The sequence below is a fragment of the Thunnus albacares genome, chromosome 14, assembly GCF_914725855.1.
Source record: "Thunnus albacares chromosome 14, fThuAlb1.1, whole genome shotgun sequence".
NCBI lineage: Eukaryota > Metazoa > Chordata > Actinopteri > Scombriformes > Scombridae > Thunnus > Thunnus albacares.
In genome coordinates this window covers 28,721,574-28,740,625 of record NC_058119.1, presented here as the reverse complement: position 1 = coordinate 28,740,625, position 19,052 = coordinate 28,721,574, and the positions used below count along the sequence as shown (strand labels likewise).

At 39.2% G+C, this 19,052-nt stretch overlaps 2 protein-coding genes across 2 annotated transcripts; both read left to right on the top strand.

Moving 5' to 3' along the window:
* Window positions 1-3,270: 3,270 nt before the first annotated feature.
* LOC122996563 (ankyrin repeat domain-containing protein 1-like) lies at window positions 3,271-10,161 on the top strand. Its single transcript, XM_044372067.1, has 9 exons — window positions 3,271-3,416; window positions 5,044-5,214; window positions 6,066-6,194; window positions 6,575-6,682; window positions 6,845-6,943; window positions 7,065-7,163; window positions 7,440-7,538; window positions 7,852-7,950; window positions 8,373-10,161. The coding sequence occupies exons 1-9, from the start codon at window positions 3,390-3,392 to the stop codon at window positions 8,448-8,450; spliced, it is 909 nt and encodes a 302-aa protein (XP_044228002.1). The 5' UTR covers window positions 3,271-3,389; the 3' UTR covers window positions 8,451-10,161.
* Window positions 10,162-12,917: 2,756 nt separating this feature from the next.
* Window positions 12,918-18,526, top strand: LOC122996562 (ankyrin repeat domain-containing protein 1-like). The gene is made up of 9 exons (XM_044372066.1): window positions 12,918-13,059; window positions 14,677-14,847; window positions 15,713-15,841; window positions 16,222-16,329; window positions 16,492-16,590; window positions 16,714-16,812; window positions 17,089-17,187; window positions 17,501-17,599; window positions 18,015-18,526. Exons 1-9 carry the CDS (start codon window positions 13,033-13,035, stop codon window positions 18,090-18,092), a joined length of 909 nt encoding a protein of 302 aa, XP_044228001.1. The 5' UTR covers window positions 12,918-13,032; the 3' UTR covers window positions 18,093-18,526.
* The last annotated feature ends 526 nt before the right edge of the window (window positions 18,527-19,052 follow it).

Below are 19,052 nucleotides of genomic sequence, written 5' to 3'. Positions count from 1 at the left end.
TTGTTAAATAAATGACACTAAACGTTGGCGTTGTGCGTAAACTGTGAAGATATGAAGCTAGTTCCTGGGGGATACGTGGCTGTTTGATATAAAATACAGTTTAACACGCATACTAAAACTCGGCATCCTCGTCACCTTTATCTCATCTCATCTCTTCTGTCACGCCTTTGTGTCTATTCTGACAAAACGTGGCAGCGGATTGACAAATCACCTTTAAAATTTCATCTCTGTCAGAGTTTACAGCTCTTTCAGACAGATGGCAGTAGGACAGAGTCTGGGGGCCTTGGAGAGCCTGAGGGCGCTTGTCAGAAAGCAAACAGCGTCGTGAATTACGACCGGACGGTTTGTCTCTCTGAGTGAAGGATTATCTTCATACGATGACACACTCGTAAACAGGACCAAGGCGCTGCAATCGATCTCACAGATGCAGCGCCCCCCCTCGCCCCCTGTCCCCCCCCTCCCTCAAATGAGAATACCGGGTGTGAGGAGGATTTGCGCAGCTAATAATAGAGTAAACTAGATATATTTCCAGAGAAGGAATTCTGCACGGGGCCTATTAATAATTACAGAATCCTATGATGTATCCCTCTGGGTTTAACGCCAAACCGGTCTTAGACTACCGACATGCATATAAAGATAGTGTCATCTTCACACTCTCCTTTAGACTGTGACAAATATGAGCAAAGGATATGAGGTGTGTGTGTGTGTGTGTGCTGGTAATATAGACACAAGGGACTTTATTTCGGTGAACTGTACCTTTTTTATTTAGTCTTCACCGCTGGCGCCAAGCGCTCATTGCAACGAGATGATTTGCTGTTCCTGATCGAGCTGTGGACCTGTCAGCGAGGCATTCACAGACTAAAATAACTAAACAAAAAGTTGTTCATAACTTCTGGTAAGTGCTGCTGCTACTGGCACAGGAAATATATGGTAACCCTATCTCCAGATAAGAACATGACCCTATAAATCCCCCCCCTCCTCGCCCCACATTATATCCAGTCACATTGTCTTACATTCACCTCATCACATCTGAAAAACTCTCACTTTCTATAATATTTGTGAAACTGTGGCATGGTTAAAGTTAGAGAATGATCATGATTAGGGTTAATAAAAGAGTTAACTAGTGGTGACAAATCTGCTGCTAGATGTAGAAAGTGGTGTGCAGGACCTCTGAAGGTCTCCATCCAAAACAGTTTCCCCCTTTTACCATCTATTTCAGTCACAAGGTCAGTGTTGAAAATAGCCTGCAGTTATGAATTCACCTTCAGAGGAACAGATCTGAGCTCCGTTTTGACTTAAAATGTACATAGAAGAGCAAAGATTGTTATTCTTATTTTCACTTTTATATATCTTTTCATATTGCCTCGTGTTGCTTCTATATTCTGTCTTAATGCCTTTTATGTTCTATGTAAAGCACTTGAAATGTGCTATACAAATAAACTTGCCTTTGCCTTCCTCATTATCTCACTGACCCCACTAATGTCATATTCACTGATTAATGTGTTTATTTTTCTGTAGATTGACCTTGGTTCTTGATTCTTGACTGGCAAATTCACTTTTTTGTCATATTTGCGATTTATTTCTGTTCTGTCGTCTGGTGGAGTGTAGTTCATAAACCCGGTGGTTAAAACACTGCCACTAGAGTTGAATGAGAATGAAAGGTTATTGGATCGTAACGCTAGAACATGTCTTTTTATGGACGTATTGTAGCCTTTGAGATCAAAATCAACCTGCTTCATAACCAGCGGAGCTACATCAGCTCTCAAACAGACAATAATGTTATATAGATTTCAGATAAGACAATTTTTTTTATCAGATTCATGATAAATAATTGTTTGCTTATTAAATGTTTGTAATTATTCTGGATATAAACTTGTAAACTCCTTTATATTGTCATCATTATTTGGGTCTTAATTCTGCCATTTTTGACTTAATTTAACAATATGTCATTTTGCCAGTTATACATTTTATAAAATTTGATTTCATGCAATCCAAAAGGGAGATATATTGATTTATTATGTCAGTTCACTTAAGTTTGAGCGCTGAGTGAACTTAAGGAATCAGTTGAAGTTCAAGCACTTAAAAGGAGTTGAAACTGTCAGACAAACTGAGCAGGAAGTGTCAGAGAAAGTGGAACCCCCCCCAAAAAAAAAAAAAAAAACTTTAATGAATCTTTAAATCGATCAAAACACTAAATCTCTCATTTAGATGAAGTTTTTCTCTCATGTGTCACACCTTACGTCTTCATTTTCCGTCCCCTGATTGGTCGACGGTGAGCTCACGCAGCTTGTGACTGTCACATACCGTAAGATGTCATCACTCCCAGAGAATGTACTGTACGCAGCTTTGTGATGTGTAATATGCGCATTTACCAGCAGGACATAAACCATCTGACATAACGTTACCCGCCGCCGGCTGTCAGTCAGTCAGGCATCCTGCTGACCTTTGGCCCTGATCTGTGATTGGCTGCTGGGGCGGTGAGTGGAGTGTTTGGAAGTGTGACTATTTATTCCTCAACCACCATGAACCTGTCTCCTCACAGTGATATCACTGCATGTCTGAGGCCACATGGTCAGTGTGATGAGACACTGCCAAAGATTGTTTGTGTTTGAGAGGATGAATTACTCTCCACTGATTTAGCATCACTATGGACAGTTTAAAAAAAAGGATCTGAAGCGATGCTGTAGACTAGCTGGTGAACATAGTGGAGCATTTAGCAGCTAAAGAGCCAGATATTTCCCTCAGGAGTTGGTAGAGAGTAAAAACAGAGCTAAAAGAGAGTGAATATTGGACTTACATTCACCAAACACGACTCCACATGAATGATAATGTTGCTCCATAACTGCTGGATGTTCAACATATCAACTTAAAAAGATGATGATATGTCAGTGTTGTGTTCACTACTTGTTTCTGCTGAAAGCTGGTGAAAAAAAACATCAGTTATTGTAAGTTTAAGTCAAACATTAACACAATTGACATGAATGATGGCCTCCATCTGTAATAGGATTTACGTCAACAGTGGCAGAGTGACACCTCTTACATGACTTCAATCTTTGCATGATGATACAGAAACCAGCAGCAGTCCATACTGGGCAGGACTGGTAGTGGGAGGGGCTGGAGATGGAGATGGGGGGGGGGAGTGGGTGATGTTGGCAGCACTGACCATGCCAAATGTACACATGAGGGAAGTAATGTGATCTGAGTTGAATGACAGGACCTCTATTTTTTGGACAGAGGTTTGACAAGGCTATAAAAGAAGCCGACACTCTGGCTGCAGGCAGAACAGAGAGACAGAGAGACAGGGAGCATCTCAGGAGAAGACCAGTGGACTTAACTCTACCTCCAGTTACCTGCAGTGAGATTAAACTACATCCTATCAAAGAAGAAAAATGGTCCTGCACAGTGTTGAGGAACTGGTAAGATCTGCTGATGTGTGTGTTACTTTTAAATGATCGCAATTATGAGAAGGCCTAGGAGGCGGAAAGAGTCCCAAAAATGAGCTGTAGGATTTCTGTGCTTGCAACTTTTTCAATGAGGGGATGGAGGGAAAATTAATTCATTTTCTCTCTCTGGGTTCAAACAATTTTCAATTTGTTTGCATAAGAAAATAAGAAAATAGCTTCTGGTTTTAACGTACTGCTGGAAACTGATGATGCTTTGAACATGTTGAGTGAAAGGATTCATTTCTTGGACAGATGTTTGATTTATTTTGCCTTCTGTCCCTTTTAAATGTAAAAGATGACTAGAAATATATTGTAGTGATGCATTTAATGAGAGATTGAAACAACCAAAGTGAAACTTTTACATGTGATGCCAGAACACCTGAGGAGAAAGATAAATAAAACTAGAAAACGCTCGATTAAAACAACTCAAAATAACCTCAATCATCTCTTAATCTATGTACACAACCTGAAATAAACTCTTTCATTTACCTCATTTTATGGCTCAATTAGCGCTCACTCTGCAAGCTTAAGGGAAAGGCTGCTTAATTACAACTAATGTTTAGGTGAAGGTAATTAAACATTAAGCAACACTGATCACTGCTAAGCATCAAATTAAATTGTTTTATCTGATAAAGTTACTTATTTCTGCACATTTCAACTTCATATTTTGAATTTCTTACTGTGTTCTCCTCCCTGTGAGGATTAAAAGTCGGTTAGAATGATTAATAATGATCCAGTGATTACATGAGCGATTCATTAACTGGACATATAAACAGTCGTCCCTCCGGAGCTGAAGTGTGTGTGTTAATGTGTTGAAGCTGTGGTGTGTTAGCAGCATGACTTGGCTCTGCAGCCACTGAATGCTGAGAGCAGCTCCTGTGTTTTAACTCTCTGGATAAGACCAAACAAAAAGCTCTCCCGCTGAGCTTTGATTAAGACATCAAGTTAACAGGGAATTCTGTTAACAGCTTCAGTCCTTTTCCTTTGCAAATGTTCTCATGGTCTCATATCATCTTTCACATGTACAGAACAAGTCTCAGGAAGCGGGAATAGTTTGTGTCATCTGTCGCCAGCAGCCTGATAGTGACATTGGTGATTTACAAACTGAGGCTCCTTCTTATGTTTCATTAACTTGGAGTCACTGTGGACAAAATGCAGAAAATATAAAAGCACCAACAACTGTGAAACAAGTCCGCCAGTGATTCTGTCTTCAACATTAAAGTCATTAAACCTTCAACAAAATCCAACAACTGCACCAAACAGCTTCAAAAATCTTAAAGAATCGAAACTAATACATATAAAATATTAACTTTTCATACATTTTACTCTATTCTACCTCAAAATAATCAAATTATATGTTATTATGTCTCAATTTGAGTCTAAAAAACACTACTGGAACTACCAAACAAATCATCTCACCTTATTTGAAGGTTTTTTTGTATTTAAATAAATGTGTAAGGCTAAATGTGAGTACTACTGTAGTATTTTAAACTTAGACTTAATGTTCACCTTTTTAAAGCTCAGGGCAGATATTTAGACATTCGTATGACCTTAAAGAGACACGTCACGTACAACATCTCCACCTCTTCTCTCCCTTCAGGTGACCGGTAAGAGGTCAGAGGGCAAAGAGGCGGCGGCCAACTTCCAAGACGGCGTGTACGAGACAGCTGTCCATCAAGAGAAGCAGGATGACCGCAGGTCCCACAAAGCGTTGGCGGAGGAGAACGACAGCGGCAGCGAACAGGAAGAAGTCAGCGTGGCTGCTCTCAATGTAAGAATCCACTGATAACAGCAACAAGAGCTCTACTGAAGTATCTGTTGTCACCAGGACAAGGAGAGGAAGTCATTGGGCTGTTATCCATGACTTTGCTCTGTATCAACACGTGTTGGCAGAGCTCAGGATGTACTTTGTTTTTATTTAATCACAAGCATTTGCCTGAAGATGATGGTAAAGCAAATGAGACTGATACAGTAAATACTATTTAAATCCTGCATATGATCTCTAACTGGGTTTGAATTTAGTCTCCTCTGAGCTTCACTTCAGCTCCATGCTGCCACCTGGAGGCATTCACATATATTTTCACACCAATTTCTAGTAAACTAGATTTATTCTTTCTTTCAGGAATCATTTTATTATCATTTTTAAAACAAATACACATGTCTTTTTCCATCTTTTTATGATTGTGTAAGGGTTACATGTCTGTATAAATGCTGCAAACCTCATTTGACAGATCAATAATCACTAAAACAATCTGAGGAGCCAATAAGGATCAAGTCCAGCTGTGATGTATTTTGTGGATTTGTGTATGACGCCCTCATGATGGAGTAAAGTAGATAAAAAGAAGAGGTTGTGTTTCTTAACTTTGGTATTTTTTGTAGGCGACTAAAGGAAGGACAAACTCCTGCATTGAGATCATGTTTACAAGTTACACAATATCATTAATTCACACTCTGAAATATACTAATATGTACCTTTACTTTTTATATTTAAGCAAATATTTCGCTTTAATCAATGAACACTTTCATAAAGATGAAGATGAGAAGCTGTTTTTCGAATATGTTTCTTCATTTAGTTGTTGATGTTGTTTGTTGAAGTCCTGTGTTTCGTCTCTGCCCTGTCAGACGGATAAAAGCGGCAAACTGAAGCTGGAGACTGTGGACGACCTGTTCAACATCCTGCAGCTGAGGAAGAGGAGGAGGGAGAGGAAGACTCCCATCCGCAAGAAACGAGAGCCGGAGCCTGAGTTCGTGGTAGGATTATATTCTTCATTTCTTTTATATTTCTAAACATGTCCTTGTCTTGATAAGTTGATATTCAGCCTAGTTTGCTTGAAGGCAGCATCTAGTGGCTGTAAGAGGAAATGCAGCTTCAGAAACACTGATTTCATTGAACCTCTGTGTTCATACTGAAATACTCTGCAGTGACGCTCACATGTAGCCACCTTTGATGCAGGAAGTTGTAAAAGCCGCTGCTGCAGGGAACTGACCATATCATACATTTAAGAGCTAATGAGGAAAATACAGTCTTTTTAGATTTGTATTTGTTTTTAAACCTTCTTCTAGTTATTTTAAGCTTCACAGAAAGAAAACTATAGATTATATGTAATTTTTTTTTTGCATATATCTTCCAGCCAGAGATTGTGGATCAGAAGCTGTTCCTGACAGCAGCCATGGAGAACAAAATGGCTGTAGTGGAGAAGTACCTGAGTGACGGAGGAAACCCCAACGTAGCCGACCATGTGAGTGTCGCCTCTGTAGAAACATCTCATTAAACACAAAGTATCACCAAATAAACTTTATGTTTGTTTGTCTTATCACTATTTTGCTTTTAATTCATCAATTGTTTCAGTGAACAAACTGTTGAAATATTAAAAAGGAAACTTTTTAAAACCTATATCCAGTTCCAGAGGACAGCGCTGCACAAAGCCTCGTACAAAGGACACGTGGAGGTGATGAAAAAGCTGCTGGAGGCCGGAGCTGCCATCGAGAAAAAAGACAAGGTGAGAGGATTGAAAACTCCATACATTTTTTTGTTCCTTCTTTCTCCTTTCACTGTCTCTGTCATACATGCACATAGACACACACACATACAGCAGTCTAACAGTCGAGTGTGTGTTTCAGCTGGAGGCCACAGCGGTCCACTGGGCCTGCAGAGGAGGCAGCCTGCCGGCCCTGCAGCTCCTCCTCGACCAGGAAGCCAAGTTCACCTCCAGAGACAAGGTTTGTCCACACACTGAACTTGGAAATTGGGTTTCCTACAGGTCACCTCTGCTGCATAGAGTTCTTATTCTCTCAGGTGCATCTAAAAGCCAGTACAGTATGTGTTTGTTACTTTAGCACCATCTGGTGGTCGTATTAAAAACAACACCAGTGCAGGAATATATTTTCACAAAGTGTGCACAAAAATAAAGATTGAGCCTTTAATGTTTTAGTGGCATTTTCAGTATTTTTCCTGCGTAAATCAATAAATCCTCTCTCTGTGTTTGTGTTCTCCAGTTGCGCAGCACTCCTCTCCATGTAGCTGTAAGGACAGGACACTATGAGTGTGCTGAGCATCTCATTCACTGCGGAGCAGACGTCAACGCCAAAGACAGAGTAAGGACTCAGACAGACCGAAGATCCAGACATCTGCAGCTAGTCTTCTTACAGCTACATTAAATCTCCTGCAGCAGGACACAAAGCTAATTCAATCACTGCAGGGGTGCTTGTCTGTGGCTTACAGCAGCAAAATGTGCTGCTACACACTTGTATTTATATTCAATTACAAAAGTCCAAACTAAATATGCAACATGTCACACTCTGACACACAACAGCTTATTAGAAATGAGTGTTTTTATCATTGGGATTGTAAAATGATTCCTAATGAGCTTTACATATGCTGAATGTCTGTTTTCCTCCCTGAGTGTAGGACGGAGACACGCCCATGCATGATGCTGTGAGAATAAACAGATTCAAGATGATCAAGCTGCTGATGATGCACGGAGCAAGTCTCAAAACCAAGAACTGTGTAAGTACAGAGTATCACCTCACAATATACAGTACATGACTCCTCAGAGCCTCCATACTGTTATCAATACACAAAATCTATGTCAATAATCTAAGTCAGATATTTACACACAAAACAAATTGTAACCTTTGAAATTATGATGCATTTATTCCCTGAATGTCTTCTTATTGTGTTTTTCTGAACCACTTATTTTCTCAAAACATGTAAAAAAATATTTATTTAAAGTATTTTCTAAAATTAAGATCCTTTATTATAATTTTAGTGTAGCGACACATCTTATACTTTCTTGCTTCAAGATGCAGTTGAACTGAAAACAGATGGAAATACTCTTTCTGCACTGACTGGTTTTTTACATTTGTGTTGAGAAAATAAATTTTCAGGACCCATTTATTGATCTTGTGTGTTTGTTTCTTTTTGTGCAGGATGGAAAAACTCCGATGGAAACGCTGTATTCATGGCAGAACGGAGCCAAGAGCCTCCTGTGTAACTTCAGCGAGTAGAAACCAGTAGAATCATGAGTTTCAGCCACAGAATGTACTGGATTATCAGGGAAAAAATGTTGTAGACAAAGGGAAAAAAAACTTGTATTTTTCTAGTCCTGTCTGGTTTGTCGGGCGGGACTGTCCATGGCATTTCCATACTGAGGAAGCACACAAGTCTTTTGTTTTGAAAATCTCTGTTTTTTCAGGGAGGCTTTGCTGAGTGTTCACGCTCTCTTTCAGAGAACGCCCTGCATCACATTCAAACTGTCTCACGTGTTGACTGACAGATATTCAGCCGGAGTGTTTGGATGTGTTGGAGAGCATTAGTCGCTAACATCCAGCGCCTCCTTCTGGTTCAGGGATTTGAACCTGTAGGTTATTGGCAGGGTTACATTTTCTCAGATGTTAATTACACATATATTGCATCTAGTGTAACGTCACATGGGAGAAGAACCTTCCGGAAAAAAAAACAGCAGGGATGTGAGCTTTTGATCAAAAATGTGAAATCTAATCAGGATGTTGTTAATAATGTGATTATTAGCACTGGTAGATTCATTGATCGCCAAATATTGCTGGACAATGTCTCGGCTGACAACATGAGGATGTTTTCTTTTTCTCTTTCTTAATATTTATTTGAAGCTGAGTTGAAGTCAGCGATGCATTGAGAAGATGATTTATTTATTGATGAATGATGAGTGTAAGCGATCGCTTTTGATTTATGTCAATACAATACACTTAATAACTGAGTTACTGGTTGTCTAGAGTTATACTGTAGTTGGTTTAAGGATTTTTATGGTCTGACTTTAACCAATTATATAAACTTGGAATTTACTGATTTTTATTTACTGACATCATGGAAAAAAATGGGATACTGCTTGAGGTTTTCCAGATTTTCATCACCTGGTTGACACTTTTCTCTCAGTCCCATTGGATCAACAATCAGTGGATCCATTCCAGAGTAAAACTGAAGTGAATCGTTTGTATCAAATTACTGCGGCTCTGTGTGAGAAGTTTTGTTGTACTTAAACATTCAGAGAAGTTGAACCAAGTTCTTTGGTCTTATGCTTTTTAAGTTTGAGAGACGAGACAGGACAAAGTACGTTTTTGGATCAGGTCGAGAAGAATCTCTCCACTTACACTTTTAACGCTTTACACTTTTTAGATAAGAGCAAATACCTAGATTGTAAAATAGACAACAGTATTACATTTTATTTCCTGCAAGGACATGTGTTTATATTGCATAATAACAGATCTGGCTCCACAATATTCTGCAGGTCTTATCTGCAACAAAATTTCAAATAAAAGTACAATTTATCATTTTGAAAATTAGTTTCAGGATTATTTTAATATTTTCTCTGCTGCCAAATACTCTGTGAATCTAATTCTCCATATGTCTGCAGATTTAATCTTTAGACTAAGTTTGTCTTTTTCCCATTTTCATCTACTGGAGTTCAGTTTGAACATCTGGGGTCTAAATAACTTATCCAACGTATCACATCAGTGATACAAACAGAGCTTCAACTGGCCCCACAGAGGAGATATTCTGGGGATAGTGTGAGAGGGATGGAGCTGAAACTGTTGGTTCAGAGGATGTTTGACAAGTGTTGATGTTGATACAACAGATCTTGATATATGAATGGTTATCGGATTCCTTTTTTATTATTAAAGATGTATGTAAATCTTGCCTTGTATTTATGGATTGATTGAATAAAACAGATTTTGAATTTAAGCTGTTTTTTTTTATTGTTGACAGAGCTTCACTTCCTCACTGAGTGCATCAAGTATTCTGAAATAAGAGATTCAAAATCCCGCTGACATTTCTAATGATGTAAAAAGAAAAAGCAATGTTTCATAATCAATGAAAAACATGCCTTAAAGTGACAGGAGCTAAAACGGCCTGTTTCAGACAGAGGCTGAACTGAGGGGCTGCACAAAGAACCAGTATAAGAAAATTAGGAGTTTTTAACTGGAAATCATGCAAAGATATACCAGTAGAGCCCCAGAATAGAAATGTAGAGCTGGAAATGTGCAGAACTTCTTCAACTGTCTGCAGTTTTAATTGATGGATTGTGCTGAAGGAAGTTGTACAAACAGACAGGTCTTGGTAACTTCGGACAGCTAAGCTAACTGGTTTATTGGACGATGATTAGCTAATGCTAATGCAATGCAATACTCCTCCTCACTTTGTTTTCTGTTATGATTGGATCTTAATGTGACATGGAAAATTCATGTCACAATGAAAAACAATAATTTGTCATTCAACATGTTTTTCATGTAATTACGCTACAGTAAATGTAAACATAAACAGGAAATACAAATAACAATGTGTATTGTATTTCACTTTATTGATATCTTTATTGGATTTGTTTTCATTGTGGTATTTAAAACCTTTCACCATGAAAGAGGAAGTTTTTCTAACTCAAATATACATCGTCCAATCTGCTCAAAATTTCTCAGACTTGATAAGAGTCCTGGCCTGATGACATCTACATGTCAATATTGAGTCATAGTCATAGCGCCGCCTACTGGCAACAGGAAGTTATAGGACCTTTACTTTTACAAACTACTAGCAGGTTAACCAGATCCACCACAAATTTGGTCAGCTTATTTGTAAGACCTTGATGATGCTAAATAGTGAAGCTTTTAAGTTTTCATCAAACATTGTTGCCATGGCGACATATTATTCATTTGCCATGAAACAGGAAGCTGTTTTTGAGGGGGTTAGGGATGCTCGGAAACTCACGAAACTTGGCACACGCATCAGAAGGGATGAATTTTGTTGTCTGATATGGGTCTTGGGCTTAGGGTGTGGCAGGGGGGCTCAATAGTGCCCCCTAAAAATTTCAACAGAGGAGCCCTCGAGGTACGTTCTCACTCCCAACTCGTCACATGCTGAAGCTTGGTCAGGATCCCATGGCATCACTTTTTAACACACTGGATAGCCTTTTAGCGTCATTATTTAACGTGCAGGGTAGTCCGATAGACTTCTGTTGAACTCCTGCAACGTCTGAAATAGACCATATGAGACTGACGTTTATATAAGGTGACAAATTTCAGCCTGGTCGCCAGAATAAAACGTTGGCATTGTAAGTTTCTCTAAACCACAGATACGTTAAATATGTACATTTACCTGTAATACGGAGCATATTAACATTTCAACAGTACGTATCATATCGACATTTCTGAAGTAACGTACTTCACAGGACATCTATATAAGCTGACTTTCTCATTAGGACGTGGATGGCTTGTATTATTGTTGGCAAAAAGTTGGAAATCAGCACAGAGTCAGCGCAGAGCACGGCTCGAGACCTTAACCCAACCCTAACACTTAACGTTGTTATTTCATTTTTTATTTTAACCCAAACCATGATCTTTCCCTAACCCTAACCAAGTAGTTTTTATGCCTAAACCTAACCAGACCTTAACCACGGCGTTGTCACACCATGAAACAGTGACTGCCGTGATACTGTGCGTTGAAAAACAATGCTAAAGGGGTACCCAGTGGGTTAAAAAGTGACGCCAGGGGGTCCTGACCAAGCTTCGGTATATGACGAGTTGGGAGTGAGAACATGTTGCACATATCGTAAAGAGTCATCAGTGTCAGAGAATGTATTCTACGCAGCTCTGAGATGTGTAATATGCAGTATACAACATTTACCAGCAGGGCATAAAACACATGACATAACGTTACCCACTTCCAGTCAGTAAGGCATCCTGCTGACCTTTGGCCCTGATCTGTGATTGGCCGCAGGGCAGTGAGTGGATGTTTGGACGTGTGATATTTATATTTATTGCTCAACCATCATGAACCATCATCATGTCTCCTCACGGTGACATCACTGCATTTCTGGAGCCACATGGTCAGTGTGATGAGACACTGCCAAAGATTGTTTGTGTTTGAGAGGATGAATTACTCTCCACTGATTTAGCATCACTATGGACAGTTTAAAGAAAAGGATCAACAGTGATGCTGTAAACTAGCTGGTGAACATAGTGGAGCATTTAGCAGCTAAAGAGCCAGATATTTCCCTCAGGAGTTGGTAGAGAGTAAAAACAGAGCTAAAAGACAGTGAATATTGGATTTACATTCATCAGGTGGACAGAAACACGACTTATGTAATTATGTCCCAAACTCAAAGAAATACAACCCAGGAAGTTGAAAAACTAAGGCAATAAAACTAAATTCTTATTGTCTCCCCTCCAGCATCTATAATACGGTTAATGTCAACAGTGACAGAGTGACACCTCTTACCTCACTTCAATCTTTGCATGATGATACAGAAACCAGCAGCAGTCCATACTGGGCAGGACTGGTAGTGGGAGGGGCTGGAGATGGAGATGGGGGGGAGGGGGGGTGATGTTGGCAGCACTGACCGTGTCAAATGTACACATGAGGGAAGTAATGTGATCTGAGTTGAATGACAGGACCTCTATTTTTTGGACAGAGGTTTGACAAGGCTATAAAAGAAGCCGACACTCTGGCTGCAGGCAGAACAGAGAGACAGAGAGACAGGGAGCATCTCAGGAGAAGACCAGTGGACTTAACTCTACCTCCAGTTACCTGCAGTGAGATTAAACTACATCCTATCAAAGAAGAAAAATGGTCCTGCACAGTGTTGAGGAACTGGTAAGATCTGCTGATGTGTGTGTTACTTTTAAATGATCGCAATTATGAGAAGGCCTAGGAGGCGGAAAGAGTCCCAAAAATGAGCTGTAGGATTTCTATACTTGCAACTTTTTCAATGAGGGGATGGAGGGAAAATTAATTCATTTTCTCTCTCTGGGTTCAAACAATTTTCAATTTGTTTGCATAAGAAAATAAGAAAATAGCTTCTGGTTTTAACGTACTGCTGGAAACTGATGATGCTTTGAACATGTTGGGTGAAAGGATTCATTTCTTGGACAGATGTTTGATTTATTTTGCCTTCTGTCCCTTTTAAATGTAAAAGATGACTAGAAATATATTGTAGTGATGCATTTAATGAGAGATTGAAACAACCAAAGTGAAACTTTTACATGTGATGCATGAACACATGAGGAGAAAGATAAATAAAACTAGATTAAAACAACTCAAAATAACCTCAATCATCTCTTAATCTATGTACACAACCTGAAATAAACTCTTTCATTTACCTCATTTTATGGCTCAATTAGCGCTCACTCTGCAAGCTTAAGGGAAAGGCTGCTTAATTACAACTTATGTTTAGGTAAAGGTAATTAAACATTAAGCAACACTGATCACTGCTAAGCATCAAATTGAATTGTTTTATCTGATAAAGTTACTTATTTCTGCACATTTCAACTTCATATTTTGAATTTCTTACTGTGTTCTCCTCCCTGTGAGGATTAAAAGTCGGTTAGAATGATTAATAATGATCCAGTGATTACATGAGTGATTCATTAACTGGACATATAAACAGTCGTCCCTCCGGAGCTGAAGTGTGTGTGTTAATGTGTTGAAGCTGTGGTGTGTTAGCAGCATGACTTGGCTCTGCAGCCACTGAATGCTGAGAGCAGCTCCTGTGTTTTAACTCTCTGGATAAGACCAAACAAAAAGCTCTCCCGCTGAGCTTTGATTAAGACATCAAGTTAACAGGGAATTCTGTTAACAGCTTCAGTCCTTTTCCTTTGCAAATGTTCTCATGGTCTCATATCATCTTTCACATGTACAGAACAAGTCTCAGGAAGCGGGAATAGTTTGTGTCATCTGTCGCCAGCAGCCTGATAGTGACATTGGTGATTTACAAACTGAGGCTCCTTCTTATGTTTCATTAACTTGGAGTCACTGTGGACAAAATGCAGAAAATATAAAAGCACCAACAACCGTGAAACAAGTCCGCCAGTGATTCTGTCTTCAGCATTAAAGTCATTAAACCTTCAACAAAATCCAACAACTGCACCAAACAACTTCAAAAATCTTAAAGAATCGAAACTAATGCATATAAAATATTAACTTTTCATACATTTTACTCTATTCTACCTCAAAATAATCAAATTATAAGTTATTATGTCTCATTTTGAGTCTAAAAAACACGACTGGAACTACCAAACAAATCATCTCACCTTATTTGAAGGTTTTTTTGTATTTAAATAAATGTGTAAGGCTAAATGTGAGTACTACTGTAGTATTTTAAACTTAGACTTAATGTTCACCTTTTTAAAGTTCAGGGCAGATATTTAGACATTGGTATGACCTTAAAGAGACACGTCACGTACAACATCTCCACCTCTTCTCTCCCTTCAGGTGACCGGTAAGAGGTCAGAGGGCAAAGAGGCGGCGGCCAACTTCCAAGACGGCGTGTACGAGACAGCTGTCCATCAAGAGAAGCAGGATGACCGCAGGTCCCACAAAGCGCTGGCGGAGGAGAACGACAGCGGCAGCGAACAGGAAGAAGTCAGCGTGGCTGCTCTCAATGTAAGAATCCACTGATAACAGCAACAAGAGCGCTACTCAAGTATCTGTTGTCACCAGGACAAGGAGAGGAAGTCATTGGGCTGTTATCCATGACTTTGCTCTGTATCAACACGTGTTGGCAGAGCTCAGGATGTACTTTGTTTTTATTTAATGACAAGCATTTGCCTGAAGATGATGGTAAAGCAAAGGCAAAGAGACAAATGAGACTGATACAGTAAATACTATTTAAATCCTGCATATGATCTCTAACTGGGTTTGAATTTAGTCTCCTCTGAGCTTCACTTCAGCTCCATGCTGCCACCTGGAGGCATTCACATATATTTTCATACCAATTTCTAGTAAACTAGACTTATTCTTTCTTTCAGGAATCATTTTATTATCATTTTTAAAACAAATACACATGTCTTTTTCCATTTTTTTATGATTGTGTAAGGGTAACAAGTCAGTATAAATGCTACAAATCTCATTTGACAGATCAATAATCACTAAAACAATCTGAGGAGCCAATAAGGATCAAGTCCAGCTGTGATGTATTTTGTGGATCTGTGTATGACGCCCTCATGATGGAGTAAAGTAGATAAAAAGAAGAGGTTGTGTTTCTTAACTTTGGTATTTTTTGTAGGCGACTAAAGGAAGGACAAGCTCCTACATTGAGATCATGTTTACAAGTTACACAATATCATTAATTCACACTCTGAAATATACTAATATGTACCTTTACTTTTTATATTTAAGCAAATATTTCGCTTTAATCAATGAACACTTTCATAAAGATGAAGATGAGAAGCTGTTTTTCGAATATGTTTCTTCATTTAGTTGTTGATGTTGTTTGTTGAAGTCCTGTGTCTCGTCTCTGCCCTGTCAGACGGATAAAAGCGGCAAACTGAAGCTGGAGACTGTGGACGACCTGTTCAACATCCTGCAGCTGAGGAAGAGGAGGAGGGAGAGGAAGACTCCCATCCGCAAGAAACGAGAGCCGGAGCCTGAGTTCGTGGTAGGATTATAGTTTTCATTTCTTTTATATTTCTAAACATGTCCTTGTTTTGATAAGTTGATATTCAGCCTAGTTTGCTTGAAGGCAGCATCTAGTGGCTGTAAGAGGAAATGCAGCTTCAGAAACACTGATTTCATTGAACCTCTGTGTTCATACTGAAATACTCTGCAGTGACGCTCACATGTAGCCACCTTTGATGCAGGAAGTTGTAAAAGCCGCTGCTGCAGGGAACTGACCATATCATACATTTAAGAGCTGATGAGGAAAATACAGTCTTTTCAGATTTGTATTTGTTTTTAAACCTTCTTCTAGTTATTTTAAGCTTCAGAGAAAGAAAACTATAGATTATATGTAATTTTTTTTTTGCATATATCTTCCAGCCAGAGATTGTGGATCAGAAGCTGTTCCTGACAGCAGCCATGGAGAACAAAATGGCTGTAGTGGAGAAGTACCTGAGTGACGGAGGAAACCCCAACGTAGCCGACCATGTGAGTGTCGCCTCTGTAGAAACATCTCATTAAACACAAAGTATTACTAAATAATCTTTATGTTTGTTTGTCTTATCACTATTTTGCTTTTAATTCATCGATTGTTTCAGTGAACAAACTGTTGAAATATTAAAAAGGAAACTTTTTAAAACCTATATCCAGTTCCAGAGAACAGCGCTGCACAAAGCCTCGTACAAAGGACACGTGGAGGTGATGAAGAAGCTGCTGGAGGCCGGAGCTGCCATCGAGAAAAAAGACAAGGTGAGAGGATTGAAAACTCCATACTTTCTTTTGTTCCTTCTTTCTCCTTTCACTGTCTCTGTCATACATGCACATAGACACACACACACATACAGCAGTCTAACAGTGGAGTGTGTGTTTCAGCTGGAGGCCACAGCGGTCCACTGGGCCTGCAGAGGAGGCAGCCTGCCGGCCCTGCAGCTCCTCCTCGACCAGGAAGCCAAGTTCACCTCCAGAGACAAGGTTTGTCCACACACTGAACTTGGAAATTGGGTTTCCTACAGGTCACCTCTGCTGCATAGAGTTCTTATTCTCTCAGGTGCATCTAAAAGCCAGTACAGTATGTGTTTGTTACTTTAGCACCATCTGGTGGTCGTATTAAAAACAACACCAGTGCAGGAATATATTTTCACAAAGTGTGCACAAAAATAAAGATTGAGCCTTTAATGTTTTAGTGGCATTTTCAGTATTTTTCCTGCATAAATCAAGAAATCCTCTCTCTGTGTTTGTTTTCTCCAGTTGCGCAGCACTCCTCTCCATGTAGCTGTGAGGACAGGACACTATGAGTGTGCTGAGCATCTCATTCACTGCGGAGCAGACGTCAACGCCAAAGACAGAGTAAGGACTCAGACAGACCGAAGATCCAGACATCTGCAGCTAGTCTTCTTACAGCTACATTAAATCTCCTGCAGCAGGACACAAAGCTAATTCAATCACTGCAGGGGTGCTTGTCTGTGGCTTACAGCAGCAAAATGTGCTGCTACGGACTTGTATTTATATTCAATTACAAAAGTCCAAACTAAATATGCAACATGTCACACTCTGACACACAACAGCTTATTAGAAATGAGTGTTTTTATCATTGGGATTGTAAAATGATTCCTAATGAGCTTTACATATGCTGAATGTCTGTTTTCCTCCCTGAGTGTAGGACGGAGACACGCCCATGCATGATGCTGTGAGAATAAACAGATTCAAGATGATCAAGCTGCTGATGATGCACGGAGCAAGTCTCAAAACCAAGAACTGTGTAAGTACAGAGCAACACCTCACAATATACAGTACATGACTCCTCAGAGCCTCCATACTGTTATCAATACACAAAATCTATGTCAGTAATCACAAGTCACATTTTTACACACAAAACAAATTGTAACCTTTGAAATTATGATGCATTTATTCCCTGAATGTCTTCTTATTGTGTTTTTCTGAACCACTTATTTTTTCAAAACATGTAAAAAAAATATTTATTTAAAGTATTTTCTAAAATTAAGATCCTTTATTATAATTTTAGTGTAGCGACACACCTTATACTTTCTTGCTTCAAGATGCAGTTGAACTGAAAACAGATGGAAATACTCTTTCTGCACTGACTGGTTTGTGTTGAGAAAATAAATTTTCAGGACCCATTTATTGATCTTGTGTGTTTGTTTCTTTTTGTGCAGGATGGAAAAACTCCGATGGAAACGCTGTATTCATGGCAGAACGGAGCCAAGAGCCTCCTGTGTAACTTCAGCGAGTAGAAACCAGTAGAATCATGAGTTTCAGCCACAGAATGTACTGGATTATCAGGGAGAAAATGTTGTAGAACAAGGGAAAAAAACTTGTATTTTTCTAGTCCTGTCTGGTTTGTCGGGCGGGACTGTCCATGGCATTTCCATACTGAGGAAGCACACAAGTCTTTTGTTTTGAAAATCTCTGTTTTTTCAGGGAGGCTTTGCTGAGTGTTCACGCTCTCTTTCAGAGAACGCCCTGCATCACATTCAAACTGTCTCACGTGTTGACTGACAGATATTCAGCCGGAGTGTTTGGGTGTGTTGGAGAGCATTAGTCGCTAACATCCAGCGCCTCCTTCTGGTTCAGGGATTTGAACCTGTAGGTTATTGGCAGGGTTACATTTTCTCAGATGTTAATTACACATATATTGTATCTAGTGTAACGTCACATGGGAGAAGAACCTTCCGAAAAAAAAAAACAGCAGGGATGTGAGCTTTTGATCAAAAATGTGAAATCTAATCAGGATGTTGTTAATAATGTGATTATTAGCACTGGTAGATTCATTGATCGCCAAATATTGCTGGACAATGTCTCGGCTGACAACATGAGGATGTTTTCTTTTTCTCTTTCTTAATATTTATTTGAAGCTGAGTTGAAGTCAGCGATGCATTGAGAAGATGATTTATTTATTGATGAATGATGAGTGTAAGCGATCGCTTTTGATGTTATATTGTCAATACAATACACTTAATAACTGAGTTACTGGTTGTCTAGAATAATACTGTAGTTGGTTTAAGGATTTTTATGGTCTGACTTTAACCAATTATATAAACTTGGAATTTACTGATTTTTATTTACTGACATCATGGAAAAAAATGGGATACTGCTTGAGGTTTTCCAGATTTTCATCACCTGGTTGACACTTTTCTCTCAGTCCCATTGGATCAACAATTAGTGGATCCATTCCAGAGTAAAACTGAAGTGAA

Excerpts from the sequence above, each read along its gene's own strand:
- LOC122996562 (XM_044372066.1), top strand. The coding sequence starts at position 13,033 with ATGGTCCTGCACAGTGTTGAGGAACTG. Across the intron at positions 15,842-16,221 it reads AGCCGGAGCCTGAGTTCGTG|CCAGAGATTGTGGATCAGAA; the intron begins GTAGGATTATAG and ends TATATCTTCCAG. Across the intron at positions 17,188-17,500 it reads ACGTCAACGCCAAAGACAGA|GACGGAGACACGCCCATGCA; the intron begins GTAAGGACTCAG and ends CCCTGAGTGTAG.
- LOC122996563 (XM_044372067.1), top strand. The coding sequence starts at position 3,390 with ATGGTCCTGCACAGTGTTGAGGAACTG. Across the intron at positions 6,944-7,064 it reads CCATCGAGAAAAAAGACAAG|CTGGAGGCCACAGCGGTCCA; the intron begins GTGAGAGGATTG and ends TGTGTGTTTCAG. Across the intron at positions 7,164-7,439 it reads AGTTCACCTCCAGAGACAAG|TTGCGCAGCACTCCTCTCCA; the intron begins GTTTGTCCACAC and ends TGTGTTCTCCAG.